At 38.7% G+C, this 26,862-nt stretch overlaps 1 protein-coding gene across 1 annotated transcript in view; it reads right to left on the bottom strand.

The window, feature by feature from the left end:
* Macf1 (microtubule actin crosslinking factor 1) overlaps positions 1 to 26,862 on the bottom strand; it is a 327,009-nt gene that overhangs the window by 109,414 nt on the left and 190,733 nt on the right. Inside the window, exons 37-49 of the mRNA XM_077791438.1 lie at positions 19,139 to 24,532; positions 18,356 to 18,505; positions 14,657 to 14,872; positions 14,338 to 14,487; positions 11,820 to 12,053; positions 9,223 to 9,372; positions 7,096 to 7,329; positions 5,584 to 5,808; positions 3,655 to 4,173; positions 2,744 to 2,920; positions 2,387 to 2,510; positions 1,104 to 1,312; positions 288 to 605 (exon numbers count right to left, since the gene is read on the bottom strand). Coding sequence (XP_077647564.1) covers positions 288 to 605; positions 1,104 to 1,312; positions 2,387 to 2,510; positions 2,744 to 2,920; positions 3,655 to 4,173; positions 5,584 to 5,808; positions 7,096 to 7,329; positions 9,223 to 9,372; positions 11,820 to 12,053; positions 14,338 to 14,487; positions 14,657 to 14,872; positions 18,356 to 18,505; positions 19,139 to 24,532 — 8,100 coding nt within the window. The remainder of the gene's footprint in view (positions 1 to 287; positions 606 to 1,103; positions 1,313 to 2,386; positions 2,511 to 2,743; positions 2,921 to 3,654; positions 4,174 to 5,583; positions 5,809 to 7,095; positions 7,330 to 9,222; positions 9,373 to 11,819; positions 12,054 to 14,337; positions 14,488 to 14,656; positions 14,873 to 18,355; positions 18,506 to 19,138; positions 24,533 to 26,862) is intronic.

Below are 26,862 nucleotides of genomic sequence, written 5' to 3'. Positions count from 1 at the left end.
GGTAGACATAATACCTTTATTTTTTAATTTTTATGTGGTGCTGAGGATTGAACCCAGTGCCTCACACATGCTAGGTGAGTGCTCTTCCTCTGAGCCACAACCCCAGTCCTAGACAGCGCTTTTTAAAACTGGACAAATAACATAGTTTATACGATAGCTGTAATAATTCTCTAAAATAATGCAGATAAACAATATGTGTTATCCAACAACATGTGCTCAGTAAATGTTAGTTCACTCCTTGCCTTTCTCTCCCCTTTATTCTGCCAACATGGCAGATATATACTCACCTGGATCTGCTGGGAGAAATGTGCAATATCTTGATCTGGTTGATTCCCAGAGGCCAGCATCCGACTTTTGTTTTCCATGAACTGCTGCAGCTTGTTGGAAAGTTGTTCAAACATCTCTGCTTGGGGCAGTAGCTTCTTTAGGGTACTCTCCTTTTCTTGCTGCTGAAGCTGGAGCTGCTCAAAGTGCTGGCTTGCCTCTACCAGTTTTCCCTGCAGCACTGCTGCTGTGATGTTATCTGCTGTTTCCATGAATTGGGTCACCATCTCACGGGTGGCCTCCAAGCTGCTCTTTTGTCGAGCAATGTCCTGCTTCAATTTCTGTCATCAAGAAAGGGCCTATCAGCTTTTGGCTCACGTATTCTAGGATACCTGATCCACAGATTAATAACCTTCTAATAACTCCATGCTCATTTCCTCAAAGGCAAAGAAAAATGGCAACAGAACCTGAAGAATGCTACCTATCTTATTCCCTATAGTTCTCTACCCATTCCAGGTGACTTTGTTATCACCTTTTCATCAGGCTCAACAGTGGTTTTGAAACAGAGAAGAAATACCTGTTTTGTTTTTTTTTTTTTTTTTTTTTTTAGGTCTGAGGATCAAACTCAGGATCTCATACATGCTTTCAACTTGCAATCCTCCTCCTGTCTCAGCCCCTCGAGCCACTGGGATTATAGGCATGCACCATCATGCATGGCCACTTCTAAATCTTATTAGAAGATTTATGAATGTACATTTTTCTCCTGTTGCTTTTTCAAAATTGTAATTATGGAACATGGCAAACATTGTTTATAGTAACTCCTGGAACATAGGTCTTACCATATTATTGGCCAGGGCTTCTTGGATGACTCCTGATGAGAGTGATGCCACCTGCTCCCCTTCTAGGTTCTGTTCAACTTCCCTGATGGACTGCAACAGGCTCTCAAGGCTTTCCTGGACACTTTGAGACTGGGCAATTGCCTTCTGTAGCAAAGCAGAGCGCTCAGCCAGGCTACAGGATAAGCTTTGGAAGTGGCTGAGTATGGAATCTAGAAAATCAAGGCCATCAGAGGAAAGAGTGGGTATTCTTTTTGGGTTGTGCTTCTAAAAATAATGTATTTAAATTGTACATATTAATGATAATAATAATCAACATTAAGAAAAATGAAGGAATATACCTGAAGTGCATTATTTTTGGAGGTAAATTCAATAAGCTTTAGTTATTTGGTACTAAGAACCAGAAATTGTGACAGATGCTGAGGACTAAAAAGAACATGAGGTCTCTTTCTCTACAAACTTAAGACTCTAAAACAGAGCACAGGTCGAGGAAGGAACATTACAACTAAGTAAAAACAAAGTCATAAATGCTGTACTTGTATGAGAAGTACGTCTTAGAGAAGCCTAGAGGGAACAATTATTATTTCTCATTTTTTATTTCTTTTAAGGAAAGTAATCTCTTAGTTACCTCTCTTTCTCTCTCTCTCAAGACAATTAAGAACTATATATTTATCGTGTACTATATATACATATTTAGTAAAAACTATACATATGTACAAATTTATGGTATACAAATGATGTTTTTAAGATACACGCACATTACAGAATGGCTAAATCAAATTATTTACCATACACTTTACCTCATGTATTTAACACTTTTTGTCTTGAGAACACTAAAATCTACTCTCTTGGCAATTTTCAAGTATATAATATATTGTAACTAATTATAGTCACCATGATGTATCCTTGGCTGCTTCTTGGAAAATAAGCAAGACTTCATCATGCATGTTTATCATCATGAAAAAACGTTAGGAGCTAAGACATAGGAAGAACTTCAGGGATAATGTAACGCAGAAATGATCAGGTTGCTTGGGAAATAAAAGGAACAGGTTGTGGCTAGAAGGTAGATGCCTGGGTAAAAGGGTGAAGCCAGATTGTAAAGGTCTTTTCTCAATACTGCAAGAATAAAGCTTACTGGGTGATGGGCAATTTGATGAATTTATGCTTACTTGTGTCTATATCCTCAGCCCCTAGCCTAGCGCTTCAGATACTTGTATGATACAATGTGCTACATGTTGTCAAACAGAGGTTTTTACTAGAATTAAGGAAGCACTATTGCTTCATACCTGTAGTTTCTTGAACATGCTTAGGATCCAGGGATGGCTCCCCTTCAATTTCCATGAGATCATGAGCTACTTTTTGGAGCTTTTCTACAGGTACTTGGTGCTCAGCCAATTCCTCCTGTAGCTGCTGCTTGTTCATGAAAGAAAGAAAAAAGACAACTAGGTGAGTAATCGAAGTTGATTCTAGGAACCTAGAACTATAGGAGCATTCTAGGATAATTCTCAGTTAATCCACAGTCCTAGATAAGAGAATGAAGCATTTAGGACTCTAGATATCTAATCCAAGACATCCCTTTAATCTGGGCAGTTTAAATCATGCAACACAAGGCCTTGATAGCATTCAGGTGGGTCCAGGCTTACCTTTGTTGTTGCAAGCTGCTGTTGCAGGACTCCAGGGTCAGAGGCAACAGTATCTGAGAGAAGCTTCTCCACACTGGCCTCACAAGTCTGCAGCCAGGCTTTTAGACTGTCAGCACTGCTCTGGAATTGCTGATATTGGCCTAGCAGCATGTTAAGGTAAGAGCCCAATCGAGTACACTGTATCAGAGAAAGAAAGGAAAGGAAAGCTGTAATACAGCTAAAGAACAGCTCCCTGGGCCAACTCTGCTACAAAGAATTCACTATAACTTCACATATAAGTTGTTCCAGTTACTCTGGATAGATGGGTAGCAATCATCTGCAAGTGGGGTCCTCATTGTTTGCCTCATATTATTCACCTCAACCTTATTAAATACCCAGGAAGACTTAATGAGTTCAATGGCATGCCACCAAAGAAATAAACATTACGTTGCAAGGATTTATAGATTGAAAAAGTGTTCCCCTTTGGGAACTGGAGATGTTGGCAGAAAGCATAAAACAGTTAAGAATTGACTAGATTCTAAACTTTAGGTGGAAGAGGGAGTTCTTTGGATAGAAAAGATTAGGACTTAACTCTCGATACCCTGTCCAGAAATTAAGACTGTACAATTGGTTTAAATTTCCCTGCACTATGTCTCTTGGGAGCCAAAGATGCTGATCAGGATACAAGAAAGTGAGTACTTCCACCTTCACCACTGATATGAGACATATTCCCAAAACTACTCGGGTCAGGCTTAGTTCACAGGCTTATACATTCTGCATTTTTTGCATAGTTTGTGAAAAACCTCTGTCTGTGGTTTATATATTGCTTGCCTACATACTTTGGGGTTCTTACTTTGAGCTCTAGAAACCACCCATGGTTGTGTGAGGGCCACCATGATTGTTTCCCCAAAGGCTGCCAGGTTTCCCCTTACCTTTGAGTGGAGAACAGTATATCTTTCAGTGGCATCCTTTAGCTTCTCTTTCACTAAGTTTCTAGTTGTTGATGGTTCTTTGCCTTCCTCAAAGCTGTTTTCTGTGTCCAAGACTTTCTGTCCTGAGATAGTCACAAATCTTAAGTCTCCTTTGTGGGAAATGACATCCTCTGAGAAGCTTCCCTGCCTCTTCAGCAAGGAAGGCAGGGCTTGAGGGCTGTTGTTTCCCTTGTGCATGTTCTCCAGCTCTTTCTCAGAACGTTCTAGCCAGCTTTCAAACTCTCGGTGGTCCTGAAGAAATTTCTGCAGTTCATCCCGGAGTGTCTGCACCTGCTTCAGCTCCGCCTCTGACTGTGCGAGGGAAGCTACATATTGTTCCTTAAGATCTCCTAACTTCTTTTGTAGCATCTGTTGTTCCTCGGTTGTAAGATTGTGGCCCTGATGGTTCAGGAACGCCTGAGCTGACTGGGTAGCCAGAATGAAATTTTGCTGCTGGGATAGCAATTCTTGGTGATGGGCCTGGTGAATAACCACCCAAAATAAAGAATAATCAGTAGGGAAACCCAAATGATTTGTTTGCCTACATCCAGAGGTAGAGAGAAATTTCTACCTATACCTCAATAGGTGACTGTAGGTAGACAATACCCATATTAAAGATGAGATATGTGAATACCTAAAGATGTTATGTGTCCTTACTAAAGTCATGCAGACAGCTAAAGGTCAGAACTGTGACTAGAACTTAATGCTCTCACTAGAGCTAAGGCTACAAGAATATACAAAAGCCCAACTAATAACCATCCATGACAATGCAAGGGGTAAGTAACTGGATGAATCATATGTATGACAATATAAAAGTACAAATACTTAACTGTGAAACATGTCAACTCATATGCCATGAAGATTGATTCTACTGGGAAATACTTTGGAAAATTCATTAAATAGAAAGTACTATTTCTAGATAGGACAGGTAATTTGTATTTTGTTTTAGTAATGTATTATGTCTACAGGCTTATATGACCATCTTTTTTTTCTATTCTACTGCATAATTGTGGGGTTTTGCTTTGTTTTAAAACACAAAATAGGAACAGATCCTGGGGAAGGAGATACTAGGAACAGTAAGGCATGTTAAAGAATTTGTAGTTAATCTTGGGACCATTAAAAGGGTTAATCAGGGATATAGCATTTTAGAAAGTATAGGGAATGGTGTGAAGGGTAAAAGTCAAGAGGCAAGGAGACCAGCAGAAGCTGCTAAAAGAATACAAGGGAAAGTTGATAGTCGTCTAAACTAGAAATATCTCAATGGAGATGAAGCCATTTTGGATAACTTTGAAAGAGACAGGAAGTATGGGACTTGATACAGGAGAATGAGAGACGTAAATCCAGGATGATGTTTAATTCAGGCAATTAAGTGGGAATATAGGAAGGGAAATACAATTAATTTTTAGGTTGAGGTGATTGTGGTCTCAGTCTTCCTTAAAGAGGCAGATGGATTTATATATTTGTTTGAAGCTCTGGTCTGGCATCAGAAGTGGAGAGAAATATACACATTATTGAGAACTGGTAGCAGAACTGTTATCAGTTCTCAATAATGGTAATTATAATGTTACCGACTATCCAAGCAAAGTATATTCTGAAAGAGGAGAACAAGGCCTGGGATTTACCTATAAGCATAACTGTTTCAAAAGCTAGACAGAGTGAAAAAAACAGAATGATTAGGCAGAGTAGTGCTGTGGAAACCAAGGGAGAAATTATTTCAAGAGGAACAGCCAACAGTATCAAAGCTACTGAGGAAAAAAAAGAAAAAGAAAAAAAAAGCTACTGAGACATCAAAGAAAGAAGACACTGGATTCAGGGGCAAGGAGATTGTGATACCTTCACCAAGGCAGAAAAGATTCCTCTGGCATAGTGAAGACAAGCTAACATCCTCACCTTCATCTTCTCACATTGCCTGTCCAATTTCTCTGGGGCTTGGTTTACCCCCATGTAACCATCAGTGGTATCCAAGGCTCCTTTCTCCAGGCCAGCTCTAGAGAGTTGCTCCATTCCTGAAAGACTAGTCTGTGGCTGTCCACCAGATGGTCCCACAGATGTCATCCAATCCAAGAGAGCATCAATCTTACTCCTATTCTCAGCCAGTTCTTTTGCTGCTTTACTCTAAAAGTCATAGAAGTAGTCCAGTGACAAGGCCTTAGATACTCAAATATAAAAACACAGATAAGTAAAGGTATATGGGGGTTATACTAAAGAAAAAGAGACACTCTAATTCTGGGTATATAAAAAAATGAATTACTACTATCTTCTACAATCTGTTGAGAATAATTATTTAAAACAATCTCTAGATTGCATCTGTATCTTATTATTAAAGAAAAAAAAAGTTAGGGGGAACTCCAAGATTTAAAGTCCTTAAGAGATCATTTAGTCTTGCCACCCCAGCAAGGTTTCACAGAATTCTTCCTATGTATGCAGAAGTTGTACAATGGCTTGGTAGAATAAGAAATAGCAGGGTCACTTCCAATAATCTGGCTGCTCTTCCTGAAAGGAAAAGCAGACTTCTCCCATTTTTATCTCAGCCAAACAGAATAGTTAGTTTTTAAATTTGCCTCTCAAATTCCATTTACTGGCTCTTTAAATATTTTAATTAATTAAGTAGGTTAGCCAAGTTATATATTTCAAAATTTATCTTCAGGTAACTTATTTCTAATTTCCATGTTTCCTGATCCCTCATTAGTGTCAGAGTACAAGGCTGAATGAAGGAGTCAATCTATCTGCCAGCGTTAAGTGGGAGACAGAAGACCACTCGAGACTTTACCCTCTGTGTGATTTTTCCTGCCACCACAATTCACATAATAACTACAGAGGCAGCCTGGGAATAGCTTGTGGCCTAGAACTCCATAGTTATTTCCCTTTAATATCTTAGTTCACCAGTCTAGATTCTTGTTAGAAACATACTCTTTGTTTTTTCCTCCTTTGATGATACCCTAAATTCTTTCATTTAGCCAGAATACAGATAGCAAGTTTTTTTGTTTGTTTCTTTCTCTCTCTCTCTTTTTTTTGGGAATATACAGTTTTTATTAACCTTTTCTGCTCTGAAATCCTTCTAGATGTTTCTTTTAAAAAGAAAGACTGGCTCACAGACCAACTTCTGAAGCAGCCCCTTTTTATGACTCTAAGTTGTCTGAAGGCAGTTTCCCCTCATCTTTTTTTTTTAAAAACAGTACTGAGGATTGAACCAGGGGTGATCTACCACTGAGTTATGCCCTGCAGCCATTTTTATATTTTATTTTGAGGCAGGGTCTAAATTGCCAAGCCTGACCTAGATCTTGCCAGTCTCCTGAAAAGCCAGGATTATGGTGTGTGCCACCATACCTAGGTCTCTCATCTTTTATGTAGGCACAAAATTTTCATCTGGAAAAACATTAAACATCACAGCAATCAGGGTACCTTTTCAGTCTCCTGCTGTACAGCTGAGGTCACTGCTTGCTCCAGCTCCTTCTGGGCCACCCGTGTCCGTTCCTGGAGAGCCTCATATTGTTCCCTCGCCTGATGAAGTTTTTCCCGAAGAGCTGTCAACTCCTGGGAGCTCAGTTTGGTATGATTCTCTTCCAGGAACCCTTCGATGTCTTTGACAACAGTGGTAAATGAGGTGGCATGATTCTGAATATCATCCTGTAAATCCTTAACACAGGAATGGCAGAGCCTTCAACTTTAGTACTTGCAAGTCCTCTAAAAGTACTAAGATGGAATGGCTAGGATGACATATCTACATATAGTCCCTGACCATAATTTATATAAGCTTTATACCTTAAGCAAATGTGAAAATTTTTTTAAATTTAATTTTCTAAGCAAATACTTAGTGCAGACAAAAAGGAGATTGCCCATAAATATGCTGAATAGCAGAGATCTTCATTTTGCAATGAATTATCCTCAAAGTGATGATGCTAATCATGCTACTTAGCACGATTCTAACAGTTAAGGCTTGTTGTATTTTTTTATACAGTAGGCCTCCTTCTCCACTGTTTCAATTTCTGAGCTTTCTGTTAGTTGTGGTCAAGTGCGCCACTCCCCCCCCCATAAAAAAAATCTATGCAAGTTCCAGAAATAAGCAATTCATTCATAAGTTTTAAATTATATACCATTCTGAGTAATGTGATAAAATTACAATGTCTTCTCTATCCAGCCTGGGATGTGAATCATCCCTTCATTCAGTGCATCCATGTTGTACACATGAGCCATCTGTTATATACTTAGTAGCCACCTTGGTTATCACATCACCTGTTCTGGTGTTATAGTGTTTATATTTCCAGAAGGTTCATTTTACATAATGGCCCCAAAGCACAAGAGTAGTAATGCTCTTTATCCCAGTGCATTGTTACACATGTTCTATTTTATTGTTAATTATTGGTATTAATCTATTGCTGCATCTACTTTGTCTTAAGTATGTATATACAAGAAAAACATAGTATGTATGGTTACCTACAATTTGAAGTTTTAGGCATTCACTGGATCTTTAAACATATCTCCCAAGATGGGGGGACTATTGTACTCTCTTGGTTATCACTCTGGCCTTATGGATCCCACCTAATTTTTCACTAAGTGTCCTTTTCTTCATTCTTTTTTTTTAAGCTGTATGATCTATATCCCAGTCTTTTTTTTTTTTTAATGGTACTAGGGATCGAACACAAGGGCTTAATATCTGAGCCACATCCCCCCAATTTTTTTTTTAATATTTATTTTTTAGTTGGACACAGTATCTTTATTTATTGTGTGGTGTTAAGGATTGAACCCAGGGCCTCACATGTGCTAGGCAAGGGCTCTATCACTGAGCCACAATCCTATCCCCCCAGTACTTTTTGTCTTTTTATTTATAGAGAGGATCTCACTAAGTTGTGTAAAGGCCTTGCTAAGATGCTGAGGCTGGTTTTGAACTTCCAACCCTCCTGCCTCAGTTTTTCAAGCTGCTGGAATTACAGGCATGTGTCACTGTGCCCATCCCCCATCCTTTTATATTTTTATTTTTTATTTTGAAAGAGGCTTTTGCTAAATTGCTGAGACTAGACTTGATCTTGTGATCCTCCAGCTTTACCTTCCTGAGTCACAGGATTACAGGCATGTGCCACTGTGTCTGGAAAGCCACCTTTTGTTCTCTGCAGCCCAGCTGAACTAGCTGTCTTTCAGTTTTGAATATGTTGTGTTCAACCCCACTCACACTTTAAGACTGATGTATAAGCCTCTGCCAGTAGGTTTTCTTCCTCTCATCCCCTCATAAACTTAACCCTACATGTCTTTTACTGCTCAGTTTAAGTGATATTTCATCAAGGTAATCTTTTATACTCTAGACTAGACTGGGTCTGTTTGGTACCTTTTTGCATTCAACAGTTAATAATTAGATGTTCATTTTTGTGATAATCTGTGTAACTGTTTTGTTTTCCCCACCAGCCTGTGAGCTTCATGATGTTTGTTCAACATTGATGCTGACACTAGTACTGTTCCCGGCACATAGCAAGCCTTTTTAAACATTTGTTGAAGAAATTAAAAAAAAAAAAAAAAAAAAACAGAAATCACACTGACCTTCAAATCTCTTTGGTTCTTCTGCAAAGTAGAAAGATCTTGCCAGGAGGCACTGCCTTGGTGGCTCAACAGTGCCCTTTCTGCCTGTTTTACCCAACTGCAAAGATCCTCCAGTTTCTGATGACAGGTACTTTGCTGTTTCTGCAGAGTCTAATTAAAATGCAAAGGAGTCAAGAGACAATTAATAACTCCCATTTTACAAATGCCATTCCCTGAAATGCAAAATAGGAAGGTTATAGATCAAGGATGGAAAAGTTGATGAAAGACTAGAATGGGAAAAGGCACAGAAATCATATTCAGGAAGCTCCCCTCATTTGGGCAGTGTTGATCTGGGCCAGTGGTCAAGTTGACAGAGGTGCTTTTCAGTTCAGATTTGGAATAGGAAGATCCTTTGCCAGAATTCAATTCTTATCTTTGGAAATTGAGAATATTGAAATCCAAACCTGACAATGGTGATGATAATAAATGAGTGATTCTGACCCATTCCTCCTCTGGAACTAGAGGATTTGCTATATATGAAGTCTAAACATGGAAAAGTACAAGAATTAGAATTGAAAGAAAAATAAAGGACCTGGATAATTCATAAGCTAATTTAGCTTCTTAATAATAAAGATGACTTTATAAATCAAATGTCTCAGAACTGTAGAGACCCATTAAATAGAATGATTGGATGTCAAGCATAAGGAACTTAATTTAACTATTTTGAGAAAGAAACTTCCCCAAAATAGCAACTAGTTCAGTCCTTTAGATGTCTACACTGGTTATCACAGGTAAAAAGCCAGGCCCTAGGAGAGAGAAGGTATATGTTTCTGTGCCTGATCCTTTCCCCAGATCGCATCTCAGCTGCACAACACTGAAGCACCTGATTGAGCAATTGAGCATGATGTGTTTTACTGACCATCCTTCTAAAACCACTTTCCACCAGTTTCTGCCTTCTGATGGCATTTTAGTCACCTGCACTTACAAACAGGTGCCCAAATTGGCCCTCTCTCCCCCTCTTTAAGACAAATAGAAGGGCTCTGGAAGAGAACTCCTAAGAGCTCTTCAGCTGTAAAACGGGATCTTCATGGGTTAGGATGGGTGCAGACTGAATCTGAAAAAAGCAAAGCAAACAAGTTAACACAGAGACATACACACGCATTCAGGGCAAATATAGAAAGAAGCAGAGCATTTCTGACAATAACAAGGTTAATAGACAATGTGTAATTAATTTCATGCTCTGGGAGAATGTTCACATGCAGTTCTATCATAGGCCTATCTGAACCTGAGCTTGGTCTTAAAGTGGATCAGACCAATTACTTCATTAATTACCACATGCTACACCATGCTATATAAATTACTACGGGAGGGCATTGCACATGTTCAGGTTTAGGAGGTAACCATAAGCATTTCATTAGGATTTTATTTCAATCTCAATATAGTTTAAACAACTAAGCAGTAGTTGGGAATATATGGCACTGATTAACCTAATTTCTTTTAAGTCTGACTCAAAAGCTCAATTACATTTTGCACAATATTTTAAAACAGAGCCCCTGAGATACAATTTCTGATTATAATGACAATTCTAATATCACCTTGCTATATCCCAACTTATTACTCAAGCAGTAGCAATACCATAAACAGCTGGATGTGGTGGTGTATGCCTGTAATTCTAGTAACTTAGGAGGCTGAGGTAGGATCATCACAAGTTTGAGGCCAGCCTCAGCACCTTAGTGAGGCCCTTAGTGAGACTTTGTCTCAAAAACAAACACACACACAAACAAACTAAAAAGGGCTGTGGATGTACCTCAATGGTAGAGCGTTCCTGGGTTCAATCCTCAGTATCAAAAAAGAAAAATCATAAACACACTATTTGAGGTATTTGAAGGTTATAATGTTACTACTAATGAAACTATGATGAGTTTGAACTTTACAAGAAGAGGATTTGAATGGCAGATAGTAGTGTGGTTAGATTTTTTCTTTTTAAAACACACTATTTCCCATGATTGACTAAATAAGCATTGGGCACTTTAGCATGAGTAAAGGCACCAGAAAACAATAATTCAAAAGTGCTTAAAAAAATTAACACTCTGAAAAAAGCTAAAAAATTAATATTCTGATAAAAATGTCCTTATCAGCTGTTTGAAAATAGTAAAAGAAATCTATTGTGAAATCATATGGAAAGCCCTAGAATAAAACTGATTTTCAGAACCATTCTTCTTAAGAGCTCAGAGTCTTTGTATATTTTTCAGAGCCCTCAAAAGAATGATGAAGGTGAAAGTAATGGAGAGAAAGGGCTAGCTATGTGATTTTTATTGGAAAGTCAGAGACAATGAGTCACAGTGACAGTAGCATCTCAGTAAAATGAGAACACTTGCACATGAAATCACACATAAACACATAAATTCTCTCATACACACAAAACCAAAAATGTGGTAAGAAAACAGCTGGAACAGCTGACTCCTCAATCAGAACCAAATAGGCCTGAATGACAAGAAATTTCAAAATTGCTAACTCCAGGCTCCTGCAATCATTGATATATGGAGGCTGGCCAGAAAACCCCAAAACAGAGGACATCCCAAAAGACAAGCTGAGCCCAGCTGCTGGTTCAGTCTGACCTTAACCCAGGTTTCCTGCTGCATTTGGTGAAGATGGCCCTGCAAGGCATTCGTCTGCACTGTAGTATGTTCCATAAGATCCTGAAAGGACCTCTGCAGTTCATTCAAAAGCCTCAGCATCTGTCGATTCTGCTGAGAGGACAAGTCCTGTGCATGCTCCGAGATAAAGAACTGAATATCAAAAGCAAGAGCATCCAGCTGAGATTTCCTTTCAGCTATGAGCTGTTTCAAATCCTAAGGCAAGCAGGAAAAGGGAAAAACAAATAAATAAATACAACTTCTATACTTCTATGAAAATCAAAGACTTAAAAGAATCAAAGAAAGGTTAATTTCCTTTATTTTTACAATGGCACTATAGTCAAACTAGCACTGGAAGTCTCTCTCATTTTCTGTCTTTCCAACTCCTCATAAATCATGTTTCCTTTATTGGACCTTAATTTCCAAATACTAAGCTATCAATTATTTATGCTTACAGAATCACACTGCTACTAATCCAAAATACATATGATTTTAAAAAAGGTTTTAGAATATATAACATGAATTTCTAGTCTAAGATGCATCTAATTGTACTTTCTTAGGTTCAAATATCTATCTGGATTTGTCAACAGAGAGTTACTGATAGGCCAGTACTAAAAGAAAATAAAATTTACTTGTGATTCATTAAAATATGATTTTTTAAAAAAATATTTTTAGTTGTTAATAGACTTAATTTTATTTACTTATTTATATGTGATGCTGAGAATCAAACCCAGTGCCTCACATGTGTAGGCAAGCACCCCACCGCTCCAGAACCATAAAATTTGATTTTTAAACAATGCCGTTTATATATTTTAAGGATTATAGTCAGACTTTTTTTTTTTTTTTTTAAAGAGAGAGTGAGAGAGAGAGGGGGACAGAGAGAGAGAATTTTAACATTTATTTATTTTTTCCTTAGTTCTCGGCGGACACAACATCTTTGTTGGTATGTGGTGCTGAGGATCGAACCCGGGCCACACGCATGCCAGGTGAGCGCACTACCGCTTGAGCCACATCCCCAGCCCTATAGTCAGACTTTCTTATTTTCACTCCCTTAAAGTAATAAAAACTGTCCAAACAGTAAAGTCATCTGCTTTCAGATAATCAAAAACATGCAATTTTCCCCCAAACATTTAGTGATTGTTCACTGTTATATTGGATGCAATCAAAACATTTAAGATGTTTTTATCTCTATCACACTGAATCTTGAGAGTTATTGATCCTAGAGAGCAGGCAGAAGGGCATCTTGGATACTTATCATAAGAGAATGCTTTCTTCATCTGTGGGCATATGGGTTTAGGAAACTACCTTGACTACCATTCTCTTCCTAAGAGAACTGGAAGAACCTATAACTAGGGGAGAGTACCAGTGCATGAGATTTGTTTTCACATCTCAATATAATAGGAATTCATTCCCTGCTTCTTTATTAGATCTTAATGAACAGATAAAGCCTGTCCACTTTTCTCTCCCCCAGTGATATCTCTGGATAAAGGGTATGAAAGAAAAGGCAGGTAACTTTTTTTTGTTGTTGTTGTTGTTCTGGGGATTGAACCCAGGGTTGCTCTATATCCCTAGTCCTTTTTATTTTGAGACAGGGTCTCAGTAAGTTGCTGAGGCTGACCTCAAATGTGCAATCCTCTTGCCTCAGTCTCCCAAGTCACTGGGATTATAGGCATGCACCATTATACTACCTAGGAGGCAGGGTAACTCTTGAAAGATAAAAGGAGGATAAAAAAAGGTTATATGTAAGGTTGATCATGGACAAACCTTTATGTCTGCTTTTCTTAAGATTGGGGAAAGAGGAAAGGACAGAAAAGGAGGAGGGGACAACTCTAGTTCCTTCTGAATTTCTAAAGAGTTTCAAAAGAAGGACATCTCTCTTTAAGATGGGTTGAAAAACTCATGTGAACAATATCTTATAAAATCTTAACAACAACAACAAAAAATAATATTGGGGGAAATCTCTCTGATTAGATGTATCTCACAGTCTTTTCTCACACTGACTGATAAAAGGAATCAATTAATTTGTAACTTAAAAGAAGAAAAACATCTCCCTAGATCAGAGGGTCAGCAAACTATGTCACTCTGGCTAACTCTGTGCTGCAAAACTGAAATATGTATTGTCTGACCCTTTATAGAAAAAGTCTGCCAACTCATGCTCTAGGTTACTGATCAATATTCTCCTGAAATTGGTATATGTGTGTGTGTGTCCAGGATTAGGTCTTGGGCAAAAGAGAAACAAGGGACAGATTCTAGATGTTAGTTATAAAGAAGAGGTAAAACTGGTAATAGTTCACCCTACAGACTCTCAGAGATAGATGAAAGGAGAAATGATCATAATCACTGAAGCTACAGGGATGTGGTAACTTTAAAAATGAAACATAGTTGACTCTATTTCTGAAACTATTTCTAAAAAAGATGTGGTTTGCCTAGCAGGAAATAAAACTGATAAAACTCAAAGGACAAAAAATAAAACATTTTTGGGAATGGGTAGAAAACTTACCTCATATTCTTGGAGAGAGTGATTCAGGCTGTCAATATCTGTCTCACTGTCATATCTTTTGCTGTTCAGAATAAGACTGGTATTGCCAACCCAAGCTCTCAGACCCCGAAGTTTGCCTTCTAGTTGCATGTGCTGATTTAACACTGAAGCCTAAGTAATAAACAGCAAATCAGGTTATAAACTCTCCAGGATTGTCTAGTCTTTGTGAGGAGAGAGAGAGAGAAAGAGAGAGAAGGAGAAGGAGGAGGAGGAGGAGGAGGAGGAGGAGGAGGAGGAGGAGGAGGAGGAGGAGGAGGAGGAGGAGATGATGACGACCTACCTTTTTCATTTCCATGGCATTTTGGAGGTGGAGCAGTCTGGAACTCCAAGTGTCACTCACAGAGCTGAGAGACTTTTGAAGATTCTTGGCATCTTTCTCTAGTGCCTTCAATAGTTGAGCAGGGACTTCTTGAGGCTGGCTGATGATAATCTGATTCACACACTCCAATTCCTGACTCACCAAGGCAGACAGATCCTTTAGCTCCTCATCTAATACCTGAAGGAATAAAATGGAGTTACCAAAATCAAGACTAGCAATCTTACCATTTGAGAATTAGCTGCAAACACACTCCTCTCTTGCCTCATGTCTAGATAGAATTTAGGGCTTTGAAAATTTTTTTTTATGTTCACTTATGGTTCTCACGATCACTAATTCATGAGGTTGGCAGAACAGATATTATTATTCTGGATTTACAAAAGAGATGCCTCAGCACTTTACAATGTGAACTTTCTTGGGCCAAGGTCACCCAGCTGGAGCTGGTAATTGGCAGAGCCAGGATTTGGATTTTTTCCTGACTCAGAGCACAGCTCCCTCCACTACAAATTGCTGCCTTTATCACTACATCTTTCCCCAGGAAGCTGGTATGCAGAATTAGTATACTACAAAGTCAGTCAATCACAGTGGTGATTCCTCTACTCTAAATTGCAAGAGGGCAAAACCAAAGATCAGAAAAATACTCAAACCAACCTTTCCACTCTTCTAGTCCATAATATTGTAATCTTCAACAGAGAAACCAGCAATAAGCTGTGGACATGCCTGGTAGTTTTGCAGGGCACTGCCTCACTTCCCCTTTAGTTACTGTACCAAGGCCACACTCTGGATACTTAGAGAGAACTGGTAAACCTTCACATTCTCTGTCTTCAATGTCACTCCAGTCCTATGATCACTCTTAGCCTCCAATTTCAGTGAGTGACTCTTTCTTCCTTTTAAAACTTTCTTTCTGTTTTTAGGGGCCTGATTCTACCAGTTATCACTTCTTTTCTCCTCCAACTTCATGTTTTCCTTTTTTCCCATTGGTCCCCCCCACACACTTTTGGCACAGGGGATTATACCCAGGGGCACTTTACCACTATATTCCCAACCCTTTTTTATTTTGAGACACTGCCTCACTAAGTTGCTGAGGCTGTCCTCAAATTTGTGATCCTTCTATTTTAGCCTCCCGAGTCACTGGAATTATAAACCTGTACTACCATGCCTAGTTTTAACTGATTCTTTCTCCTCAATCCAAAAATCCATTCAAAATATTCCTGTCAGTCTATCTGCTCTAGCTTGGGTCCTATTCTTTTTCCTTACTTGCAGTTCAAAGCTTCTGGAATGATCTACAATAATTATTCCCACCTTTCAACCTCCCATTTATGTTGTTTGTTTATATCTTACCATTCCATTGAATCTATTCTGATCAAGGTCACCAATGACTTTCAGGTGTTCAATTCTCTCTTTAATGTGCAATAGACTCAGTCTCCCTGCACTGATTAATACTGCTGACACTTCTCCCTCAAGTCTCTTCTTTGTCTTTTCTGAGACCAGTGATTCCTGGTGTTGTTCAAAAACTGAAACTCGCCCAAAGGACTTAAAATTAGCATACTACAGTAATACAGCCACATCAATATTTATAGTAGCTCAATTCACAATAGCTAAACCATGGAACCAACCTAGATATCCTTTAATAGATGAATGGATAAAGAAAATGTGGTATATATACTCAATGAAATATCACTCAGCTTTAAAGAAAAATGAAATTATGGAATTTGCCAGTAAATTTGCCAGTTGGAGAATATCATGCTAAGCGAAATAAGCCAATCCCCAAAAACCAAAGGCCAAATGTTTTCTCTAATATGTTGATGCTAATTCACAATAAGGCAGGGGTGGGGGCAATACAGAATAATAGAGTTACCTTAGATTAGGTAGAGGGAAGGGATGGGAGAGGAGGAGATATGGGGATAAGAACAATAGTAGAATGAAACAGACATCATTACTTTATGTATATATTTGAATTCATGACCAAACATGTACACTCAGAAAAATGAGAAATTATATCCCATCTATGTATGATATATCAAAGTGCATAAATGCATTCTACTGTCATGTATTACTAATTACAAGAAAACAAAGCAAAAAAACTGAAACTTGTTGGGCATGGCAGTGCACACCTGTAATCCCAGTAACTCAGGAGGCTGAGGCAGGAGGATTACAAGTTTGAGGCCAGCCTCAGCAATTTAGTGAGACCTTAAGTAACTCAGCAAGATCCTGTGTCAAATAATAAAAGGGGCTGAGGATATAGCTCAGTGGTAGGGTAGCCCCAGGATTCAATCCCCCAAGTATTTAAAAAAAAAAAAAAAAAAAAACAACCAAAATTCCTGAAATATAAACATAGTTGACTTTATTTCTGAAATGGAAAATCAGATTTTCTAACAAAAGTTAAGTATAAATACTGGTTTGCCTAGCAGGAAGATAAATACAATTGATATAGTTCAAAAGAAAACATTCTTGGGAATAGGTGAAGAATGTAATTATCTTGTACTAATGAGAGTATTCTTAGATCTCTGTTCTTAGAGATACCTGGTTGTATTTTTTCAATCTGTTCCCTTTTTTTGGTATTTTAAGGAATGATGTTTTTAAATGTTTTTCTTCCTGAATAGTCTGTATTTCCTCTAAGACTGTTTTTTATTCCCTTGTTTCAGCTTCTTTTCTATTTGAAGCTTTCTGGATGCTCACATTTGAGAGTAATGCTTTAAAAAGCTGACAACAAACTACATGCAGAGGTGGGTCTGCTGACTATAGTCTTCACTAAGGGTCATGGGGTTGGGTTAGACACTTAGGAAAACATTCTCATCTGTACCATCATGTCTTTCCCCATAAGCCTGTCAAAGAAATCAGGGGAAGGAAGATGAAGCTCAAGAGTCAATATGCAAACTTTCAGTCGATCCTACTGATCTCAGCATGGAATCCTTGCCTGCAATTGAGGCTTTGTGCCTTGTCTAGAGACACTCTGATTACGTTCTTCAGAGGATAAACCTCTTCTCTTAAGGCAGGGCATGCACACTTGCTAGGCTAGTGAAATAACCTGGAAATATGAGGGTCTAATTGCATCTTAGACTTTAAACTGCCTACAACTTTCTTTGCATATCCATATTCATCTCTGCTTTCTGGTGCTACAGAGGGGGGGTGTTATGGGGAGTTCTGCTGTGTGAGTTAAGTTGTACCCTAGCTTCTTCCATTGCACAGTTAGGTCCTGGTTTTCTCCCACTTGCTGAGGTGGTTACTGCCTCATCCATCTGCTTTCTCACTTTGAAATTCTAGTGCCGCTTTTTTCTCTCTTGCTCTTTTTCCTTGTAAGTTTATGTATTTAAAAAGAATGCATTCTCCTGATCTCTTGGTGGAGTTTTGGGAAATAACAGAGATTTAAACATTGCCTACTTGAATTACTACAACAATTTCTTGACCAATCATTCTGCCTTTGAACATTTCATTCAATCCAAGATCATGTATATAGCAAATGCCTATCCAAAGTCTATTTAAGTCTCTCCATTATAAATTCTACTTAATCTGTTCAAACCCAGGCCACAATTATCTATCAAGGGACTGAGACTGTTTGCCCTGGAATGGAGTGCTAAGCAGTTTCTTTTAAACCTTGAAATCCAGGAAGATGGAGACAACTACCTTGAAGTCAGTGGCTTGTGGAAGTCTCTGGGAACCTACCTTGGCCTGACACAGCAGATCCTGTAGTTCTACCAGGTTAAGCTCTAAAGGTTGAATCTGTTTGGTCCTCATTTCAATGTCGCGTAGCAGAGACAAATAGGATACCAGCTTCTCATCATGTTCTAAACAGAGTTGCCGGTTAAACACATTCTGTGGAACCAAATGGAAAACTCAGTACTGTCATTCTCCTTTAACTCCCACTTTTAAAGCAGGCAGCATTTCTTGTTCGACAAATAGAAAAAAACAATTTTTACTACACATAAGACAGAATGAAATATGTTATTTTGTCTGAGTTATTTCAAATCAACAGACAAAAGTAATTTTATCAATATCCTCAGAAGTAAAAGCTCATAATTATCAATTGACAAGCATCATTTTAGCAATACTTCCAAAAGCTATATGCTATTTAATGTACCATCATCCTAATATTTCAAGTTAGTTCTAATGGTAGTTTCTAACTTAGAGCTCTTGGGCTGGGGATGGAACTCAGTTATAGAGCATTGGCCTAGCAAGCCCTGGGCTCCATCTCCAGTACCACAAAATAAACAAAACAAAAAATTCTTGTAAATGTAAGACAATCAGAGCCAATGCCTAATTTACCAACAACTAAATTACAGATGATGATACACTAAGTTATATTTTAGAGAACAAACTAGGGCCCTAAAATGTATACATACATTAACTACACATTTGTGAACTCTGTATCCAGTTAAGAATTTAACATCAAACTAGTTATATCTTAAAAAAAAAAAAAAGATACAAACATGCCTCTGGGAGACTTACTTGAGTTGCTCTGAGAGGCTCCGGATTTACACCTTCACTTCCCTTTCCCCGAAGCATATCCGTGAAGGGAGTCGGTTTACTGCCAAGGCCCTCCCTGAGTTTTTCCTGTGGTATCATATCCACCTTCACTGTAGAACATGATCGTAGGGACAGTGTTGTTTCTTCACTGGTCTCCAAAGTGGTAGAACTAATAACAGAATCCTGTTGCCCTGTATTTTCTTTCTGGGACACCTCTTTGGGTAGTTTCTCTGGAAGAAGGGTAACCAAGACTGTGGGACCTCCCTGAATCAGTATGCCTTCAGAGGACCCTGCTTCTGGATCTGTAAAAATAGGGTTTGTCATTTCCAGAAATTTCTCTCCATTTGTTTCTTGAGTTGTTGCCATTTTAGATTTGAGAGTTCCATAGTGTTCATGATCACCTTTGCTATTCTGATGATGAAGATCTTTTCTGTCTGATGATTTTAGATAACTGACTTCTTCTGGATCTACTTTGGGAACAATTTCTTCAAATTTAAGAACTTTTCTTGAAACAAAAGGTACTTCTTGGTATGATGTTTCTTTACATTCTTTAGATGGGAAAATCAGATCTTTGGTTTCTGTAGTCTTTGAAGTAACACAGGAATCTTGATAATAGTTGGTCTCCTGACTGGAGGCTCCCTGGGTGGTCTTATTTGTATTGGAAATTTGGGGTGTATCTGTAACTTGGGCTTTTATAACTGATGCCTGGCAATGAAATCCTTCAGGTCTTGGGGTCATAAAAGAGAATGGATGACTCTGGGCCCCACTAGTAAGTTCTTGATGTAAAATTTCTCCTGGTTTTAAAGTCAAGCAGAGGTTTACATTTTTCACTTCCTCTTCACTGACTTGTGCAGAGCTGAAGAATGTCAAAGTATCTTGATTTCTTACAGAAATTCCTTTTGGTGTCACTTGGGAAGAAGAGTCTTCAGTTTTACAAGTAACAGAAAACCCTGTCTCTCTATCAGATTCTTTCTCCCTTTCACTTCTGGTCATTTTCTGATCCAACTTTTCTTCTGAAAGAACTGCTGGTCTGCATGGCCTCACACTTTCTTCGACAATCATCTCCCTCTTCTCTCTCTCACTTGTCACTCTGATATTCAGTGGTTGTTCACTCAGCAATCTGTCTGATGCTTTACAATTTGATTCTTGTACTTCCCAAATCATTTCCCTTTGATTTTCTTTTGCTTCTGCCTCGTCTAGACCTGAGTTAGGCTGCTTCAAATGAGTTACAGTTTCTATGTGTGTCACTCCTTTTTCATGCTCTACATTTGTATTTTCTCCCAAGTTATTTCTAGCCACCTCTTTGAGTCTAAAATCAGAAACTGCTGAGTGGGGATGTGGCACTGAAACTTGGTCTAGGGATTTACCTTTAAGATTACTAGGACTCAAGACGCTGGCAGACCCTTTAGCATCTGCAGAAGCTCCCCATTTATCGTGGTCTTTGTCCTCCAACTGCTCTAATGAAATCTCCTTGCTCTCTTTTATCTGCTTCCCATCAGAATCTCTTACTTTATCCTTCCCTCGTGCAAACTGACTTTCAATTTGCAAGGCACTTTTGCTTTCTCCTTTATCACAACTCATTTTAGCAGTCTGATTATAAGAAATTAATATTTTCTTTCTTAGATATTCAGTCTGTAATTCACATACTTCAATTTGATTTTGCTTTTCCATATGAGCTTGGTGATCACTGGACTTGAAAGTATCTGTTTGGATCAGCGTTGCCAGTTCAGGACTGATAAATCTTTTCTCAACAGCTTCCTTTAAAGTCACTCTCTTATCATTAAATATGTCAACAATTCCTCCATTTAACATCTGGTTAGATGCAATAATTCTGGCCATGTTTTTGTCCACCAATTTCTGTTCCATAGCTAATGCCAATGTCAGTCTTTCTCCTGTGGCTGTGTCTATGATTCCACCAGTATTTGCCTGAGCTTCTAAAACCTTCAGTGTAGAAGCAAAGTCTACTTTCCCAAGCTGAACTGCTTCTGATAATGGAATCACTTTGTCACTCACCCCATCTTTAATGTCTGAGAAGGGAATTACTTCTAGATATCTCTGTCCAGATTCAATATCAATCTTACATTTCTTTATCAATTCTGAATAGGGAACAATTCTGTAATTCTCAGGATCAACAACCCCATGCATCATTACTGAAGATAGTACTGCTTTATTAGTTAACAGTCCTCCTTTGTTAGCTTCTACCACAGTCAATCTCTGGCCAGAAATAAGATCCACAAGATTTTCACTAAAGGCCTGACTTTCTTGGATTTCTCTTTTCAAGTCTGGGGTAGTTAGATTTAATTTTATGGCTTCATGGAGGGAAACACTTTCCTTTGTTTCAGGATGAAAAAAGTGATGGAGGTTTAAGTTTTCAACTTTTTTGAGTTGCTTAGTTAGATCTTCATCAATCAAGCCCTGTTTAAAGGCATTATCAACAGAAAGTCTCATCCCAGAGGTATGGTGAATGATACCTCCATCTACCACTTGCTTTGTCAACAAACAAATGGCCTCCTCTTTCTTCAAAAGACCTTGGTCAATGGACTGCACAACTGTTAAAGGGGCTTTGTTGTTAGGATCCATAAGTCCTGTTGTTTCCATTTGTAGACCAATTAATTTCTCCCTAACTAGTTTTTCAGCTTCTCTGCCTTTAGAAGCCTTCTCCAAATTTATAAGCTCTGTCTGGTCAGCACTGTCCACCAAGTCAAGATTTGAGGCCAAAGTTACTGAAACTTTCTTGCCTCGTTTCAGGTCAACAATTCCACCAGTCACCACCTGTCCCTCTAAAATCCTGGTGGCTGTTTCCTTATCAAGAATTCCAGCTGTGACGGCATCCTTTACAGAGCACAGTGTATGGGTACGGGGATCTAAGACACCACTTATAACTTTGTCTGCCATGAGAACATTATGTAATAATTTCTCATCCATCAGACCTTCATTGATCACTTCTTCAGTTGTCAAAGACTCGCAGGTCTGAGAGTCAAAGAAGCCCCGAAACATGTTCAGTTTCCCCATAAGTTTCACAGCAGTGTGGCTGGGCACGATACCTTGAGCTACTGCTTCACTGAGTAAGAGCTTCTGTCCTGTTTCTTCATGAAGGATACCACCATCTAGTAGCTGTGCAGATAATATATTTAAGGTAGTTTCTTCAAGCAGCTCTGAAGGAGAACTGCATGACAGGGAAATTGCCCTGCCACTATCTTGTGTATCAGTCTTCTCTAACATCATCATCTTACTGTCTGCAATGCTACGTCCTTCTTGGCTTTGTTTATGGTCACCCTTAGTCAAAAGTGATTTATTTAACACTTTATCTTTTTCCAAAGAATGAATATTCATATCATCTTCCCACTTCAATTCTGATTTGAAACCCAGAGACTTCTCTGACTGAACTTGTGAATTTTTGCTTTGGGACTTTAGGAGAGGTCTTCCAGTTTCACTTGAAGTATATTTAGTCTTAAGTGCCTTTGCTTGTTCTCTCTGACACGGAAAGAAAATACTTCTGGGAGTCTGCCATTCTTCCTCTGGTGTTTCAAAAGAAAGGTCTCTGTCAATCTCTAAGGGCCCACCTTCCACTTCCTTAGGAGGTACAATCAGGAGTTCTCTGCTGACATTTTCTCTGGTAGATATTTCTGTTTGGTTTTCATTTTTAGTACCAAACAACTGCCTTTGTAACTCTAAATTGACTTTTTTTGTGACCTTCAAAGTGTCAATATTTGCATTAATAATTTTTTGTTCTACAAACAGATCCTTTTCAGAGTTCTCTATAGAAGAACATTTTCCTCCTACAATGGTCTTTCTGCCTTTTGCTTCAGTATAATCTTCCTGGTTGGGATATTCTTCATTCTGAGATGAAAACTGGAATTCACACGGCCTCAGAGTGAGTCCATCACTGAAAGTTTCTGTAATATTCCCATTAGCTGATTCTTGCAATTCCTCAGGAGTGTCTACTTTCTGATCCCCAACTCCAAACACTTCTGAAGGACTTATTTTATGTTCATCTATAGATGACAGAGTCTCCAGCAGTTCTTGATCTAACAGAAGCAGCCTTTGTCCATTCTGCACGTTAATATAGCTGTGAGTCATTAGTTGAAATAACAGCTTCTCATCATGGCTTGCTATGTCCCCAGATTGGCTCTTGCTGCACGGTAGAGGTGCTGCTCCGGGAGTAATGCTCAATTTGTTTTGTTCAGAAGAGTCTACTAATTGCATGTGGGGCATCACATCTGGTATACAAATTGATTTTAAGTTATTGGCAAGATCTTTGTCCAAGACACCATTTTCTATTACTTTCTTCCAGGACCAAATTTCTGTGGTTGCTGGCAGAAACAGAGCCTTAATATGCTGTCGGTTACTAAGGATTTTATGTGCTAGTTCAGTAGACACAATACCTTGTTTTAGGGCATCTGTAATTGGGAGGATCTCCCCAGATTCAGGCCACAAAAACCCCATGAATGACCAGAGGGATTCCAGAATCACAAGGGCAATCTTAGCAGACACCATATCATTGGTCAGTGCTTCATCTATTGTCATTCTATGCCCTGTGACAGTGTTGATGATGCCTCCTGTTTGAAGCTGCCTTATGAAAATAGCACAGGCCATATCTTGGTCAATCAAATTATGTCTTACAGCCTCTTCCACTGTAAGTCTGTGTCCTGTTCTTGGATCTACGATGCCACCAGCAAAGAGCTGAGCTTCTAGCAATCGGACAGTGACCTGCCTATCTATTAGCCCTTCCTGTACTGCACGGAAAACACTAACTTTCCGGCCTGATTTCAAGCTCACCATTCCCCCTGCCAATTGCTTGACAGGCAGTAATTTCAACCCTGATTCCTGGTGGACAATACACCTCTGCATCAGATCTAGTAAACTGATTTTTTCAGCTGTATTGGGGTCTATCAGGTTTTTGGATGATCTCAGGTGAGACTCTAACACTGAGTGGAGCCAAGTAGAAATGAGGCCTTGATGAAAAGCCTCTTCCAGGTTAATACAGTTCTCACTTGGGGAGACACTGAAACCTCCAGTGGCCAGGTGTGCTTCTAAAATTTTCAGTCCAACTCTCTCACTGATTATTCTCTTTTCAATGGCTTCCATCACAGAAAGAGAGCCTTTGCTCTCAGTAAGTCTGCTTATTAAGGATATTGCATCCTCTAGCTCCCGGAGCTGTTGGTACATCTGGGGATTAATGAGGTTTCTGGCCAAGCCCTCCTCCAGAGAGAGCTTTTCACTGGTCTCAGGGGCAACGAGGCCAAACATGATAACCTGGAATTCCAGGAGCACAAGGCCTGTGTCTTGGTCAATGAGGCCCTTTTGCATAGCTCTGAAGATGGGAAATATCTCCATTGTGCCTAGATCAATCACCCCAGCAACTGTTCTGCAATCCTAAAAGAAAAAATTAAAAAGAAAACTGAATCAGAGCCAATGTTGAAGCACACCTGTCGAAAGGATTCATTTAAATTCTACAGTACATAAAATTCTGACCATAAGGAAAACCTAGCTTGGGATAAACCCCAACACATAGGAAATATCCTGAAGCAAGCCTGCAGTGTTAATGTTAAAAAGATTTTTTCCCCCTAAATTTCAGGATATTGAATAGGACCAGAAGTTCAGATTACTTGAAGGTGAGAGACAGCATTAAGCATATCTGAGTGACAAGCTCTACAAAGGGGCAAGCAGTGAAAGTGAGAGGACAGCTATTTCTAAGACTACATCATAACTAGGGTTGTTACAGACACATACCAGTTCCCAAAAAGTGAGAATTCAACCCCATATAACAACTTCTCAGTATTGCAATATTGCGGAAGACTCTGGAAGTAATACTTCTCTGCTGATGGGTACAGCAGGACTGGTCCACAAGATGAGATGAGAGACCGAGTAGCTCAATATTCAGGAAACAGCTGTACCTCCTGGTAAATGGGCCTGTGTATACTACACAAGTAAATGGTATTTGGGATAGTCACACTCTTGATGGCCAATGCTAGTTTCTCCCAAGGCAATGGCTCTGCAGTAAATTAGTTCTAGGACTTGGAAGCAGAAAGTCAAGGAAAGAATAGATTAAGGACCCTTGCCTCTGGAACAACTAGTAATTTTTCTCCTGGTCTAGTCTAGAATGAGTAGTACAACTACCATGAAGGCAGAATACCACTTATTATTAGATCTATTCAGCACTGATATTTAATTTTCACAATGATCCTATGAAAACGATTATTTTAATCTTTACATACAAGAAAATGTAGCACAGAAAACTTACTTATCCAAGGTCACAAAATTAGTGGGTTCCAGAAATGAACCAAGGCTGTATTCTCAATCTTGTGCTATTCTACTGACTCCTCAATTAGCTCCAAAGGAGCATGAAAAACAAGTACAGTAGTCACATATTACATAGAAATCACCCTTCCCCCACTTTGTTTTCTTCTTGTGGTGCTGGGAGAAGTTAGGTCCTGAACAAGGTCAAAGAAGAAGCAAACTTTACAAATTGTCAAAATTACCCTTCAAGCCCTAGAAAGATTCTAAAGAATTCCAATTTTTCTTTAGATAGATTTATCTGTCTCTTTTGGACAGTGTTACTTTCTGTTCCTTCTTTAACTTGTTATAACTTATCAATGGAGATCTTGTTGAAGCAATTGTCAATCACATCCCTAGTTGCTAAATAATGCATTACATTTCTATCTCAATGAGAATTAAGCTCCTTAAAAGCTTGCTTTGCCCATTCAGTGTATAGGAACAATACACTGGATGAATAAATAAATAAATGGTAAAGGAAATCTTAACATCATGAAGCCATTTCCCCCAGATTATAAAAAGAATGCAGAACAGATAGCAAGCAAGGGAATAGCAGATTTAGTTTACATCTCCATTTCACTATATGTACTTAGCTAATGGAATAACTGGAAGACTTTTCCACACTATTAAAAATATTATGTTGTTCTTCCCTGCCTTGTTGTAATGACCGAGACTGTAACATTTAGTTTGTATGCATTAAACATATATATGATGCAAATCTAATATGTGTTCATTTTATAAAAAGACTAAAGGAAAAAGCTCACTGGCATATAACTCTTTGAAATAACTGGAACATTCCTTCTAGAAACCCATGTAAAGCCTACTCAGAAGCAGACATGAAAAAGGAAAAAACAGTGTTAAGAATTCCTAATTTCTTCTGAGAGACTCATGAAATCTCAAAAATGCTGGTATTGAAGAATGGCCTGGAGTCTAGCCAGAGAGAAAAAAATACATTGTTTCTTCCAACACCTTCCTAATTGGAGAATAGGCAGGCAGCACTAAATTGGAAAGTAATCCAGAGAAATCATTTCCCTCCTATTTCAAACATGGATATTCTGACCTAAAGGAGCATTAAAAGACAGAGGGAGAGGAAGAAAGAAAACATAAATGGCTTCTACTTACCAGAGTTGCAGGGCACGCCTCGGGGAGATAAGAGATAGAGCCTTATGGAGCAGCTCAGCCGTATCACACACACAGTGTAAGCTTGGTGTTAGCGTCCAGCATGCGACTGTTTTGGTTTTTTTTGTTTTTGTTTTTGTTTTGCAAAAAAGAACCCCAAACAGGTCGTCCTCTTTTCCCTTTGTGCATTTGTGCTTAAACTCCAAAGGGTTAGTGAAACTTGTAAGCAAGGATGTCAGTTAATCAGAACAATACTTAACATGAAACACACACAGAGTACAGGGGACACATCATGCTCAATGTAGTGGTGC

The sequence above is a fragment of the Urocitellus parryii genome, chromosome 11 (assembly GCF_045843805.1).
Source record: "Urocitellus parryii isolate mUroPar1 chromosome 11, mUroPar1.hap1, whole genome shotgun sequence".
Classification (NCBI taxonomy): domain Eukaryota; kingdom Metazoa; phylum Chordata; class Mammalia; order Rodentia; family Sciuridae; genus Urocitellus; species Urocitellus parryii.
The sequence above is the reverse complement of the archived record's forward strand: the minus strand, read 5'-3'. Positions and strand labels throughout refer to the sequence as shown.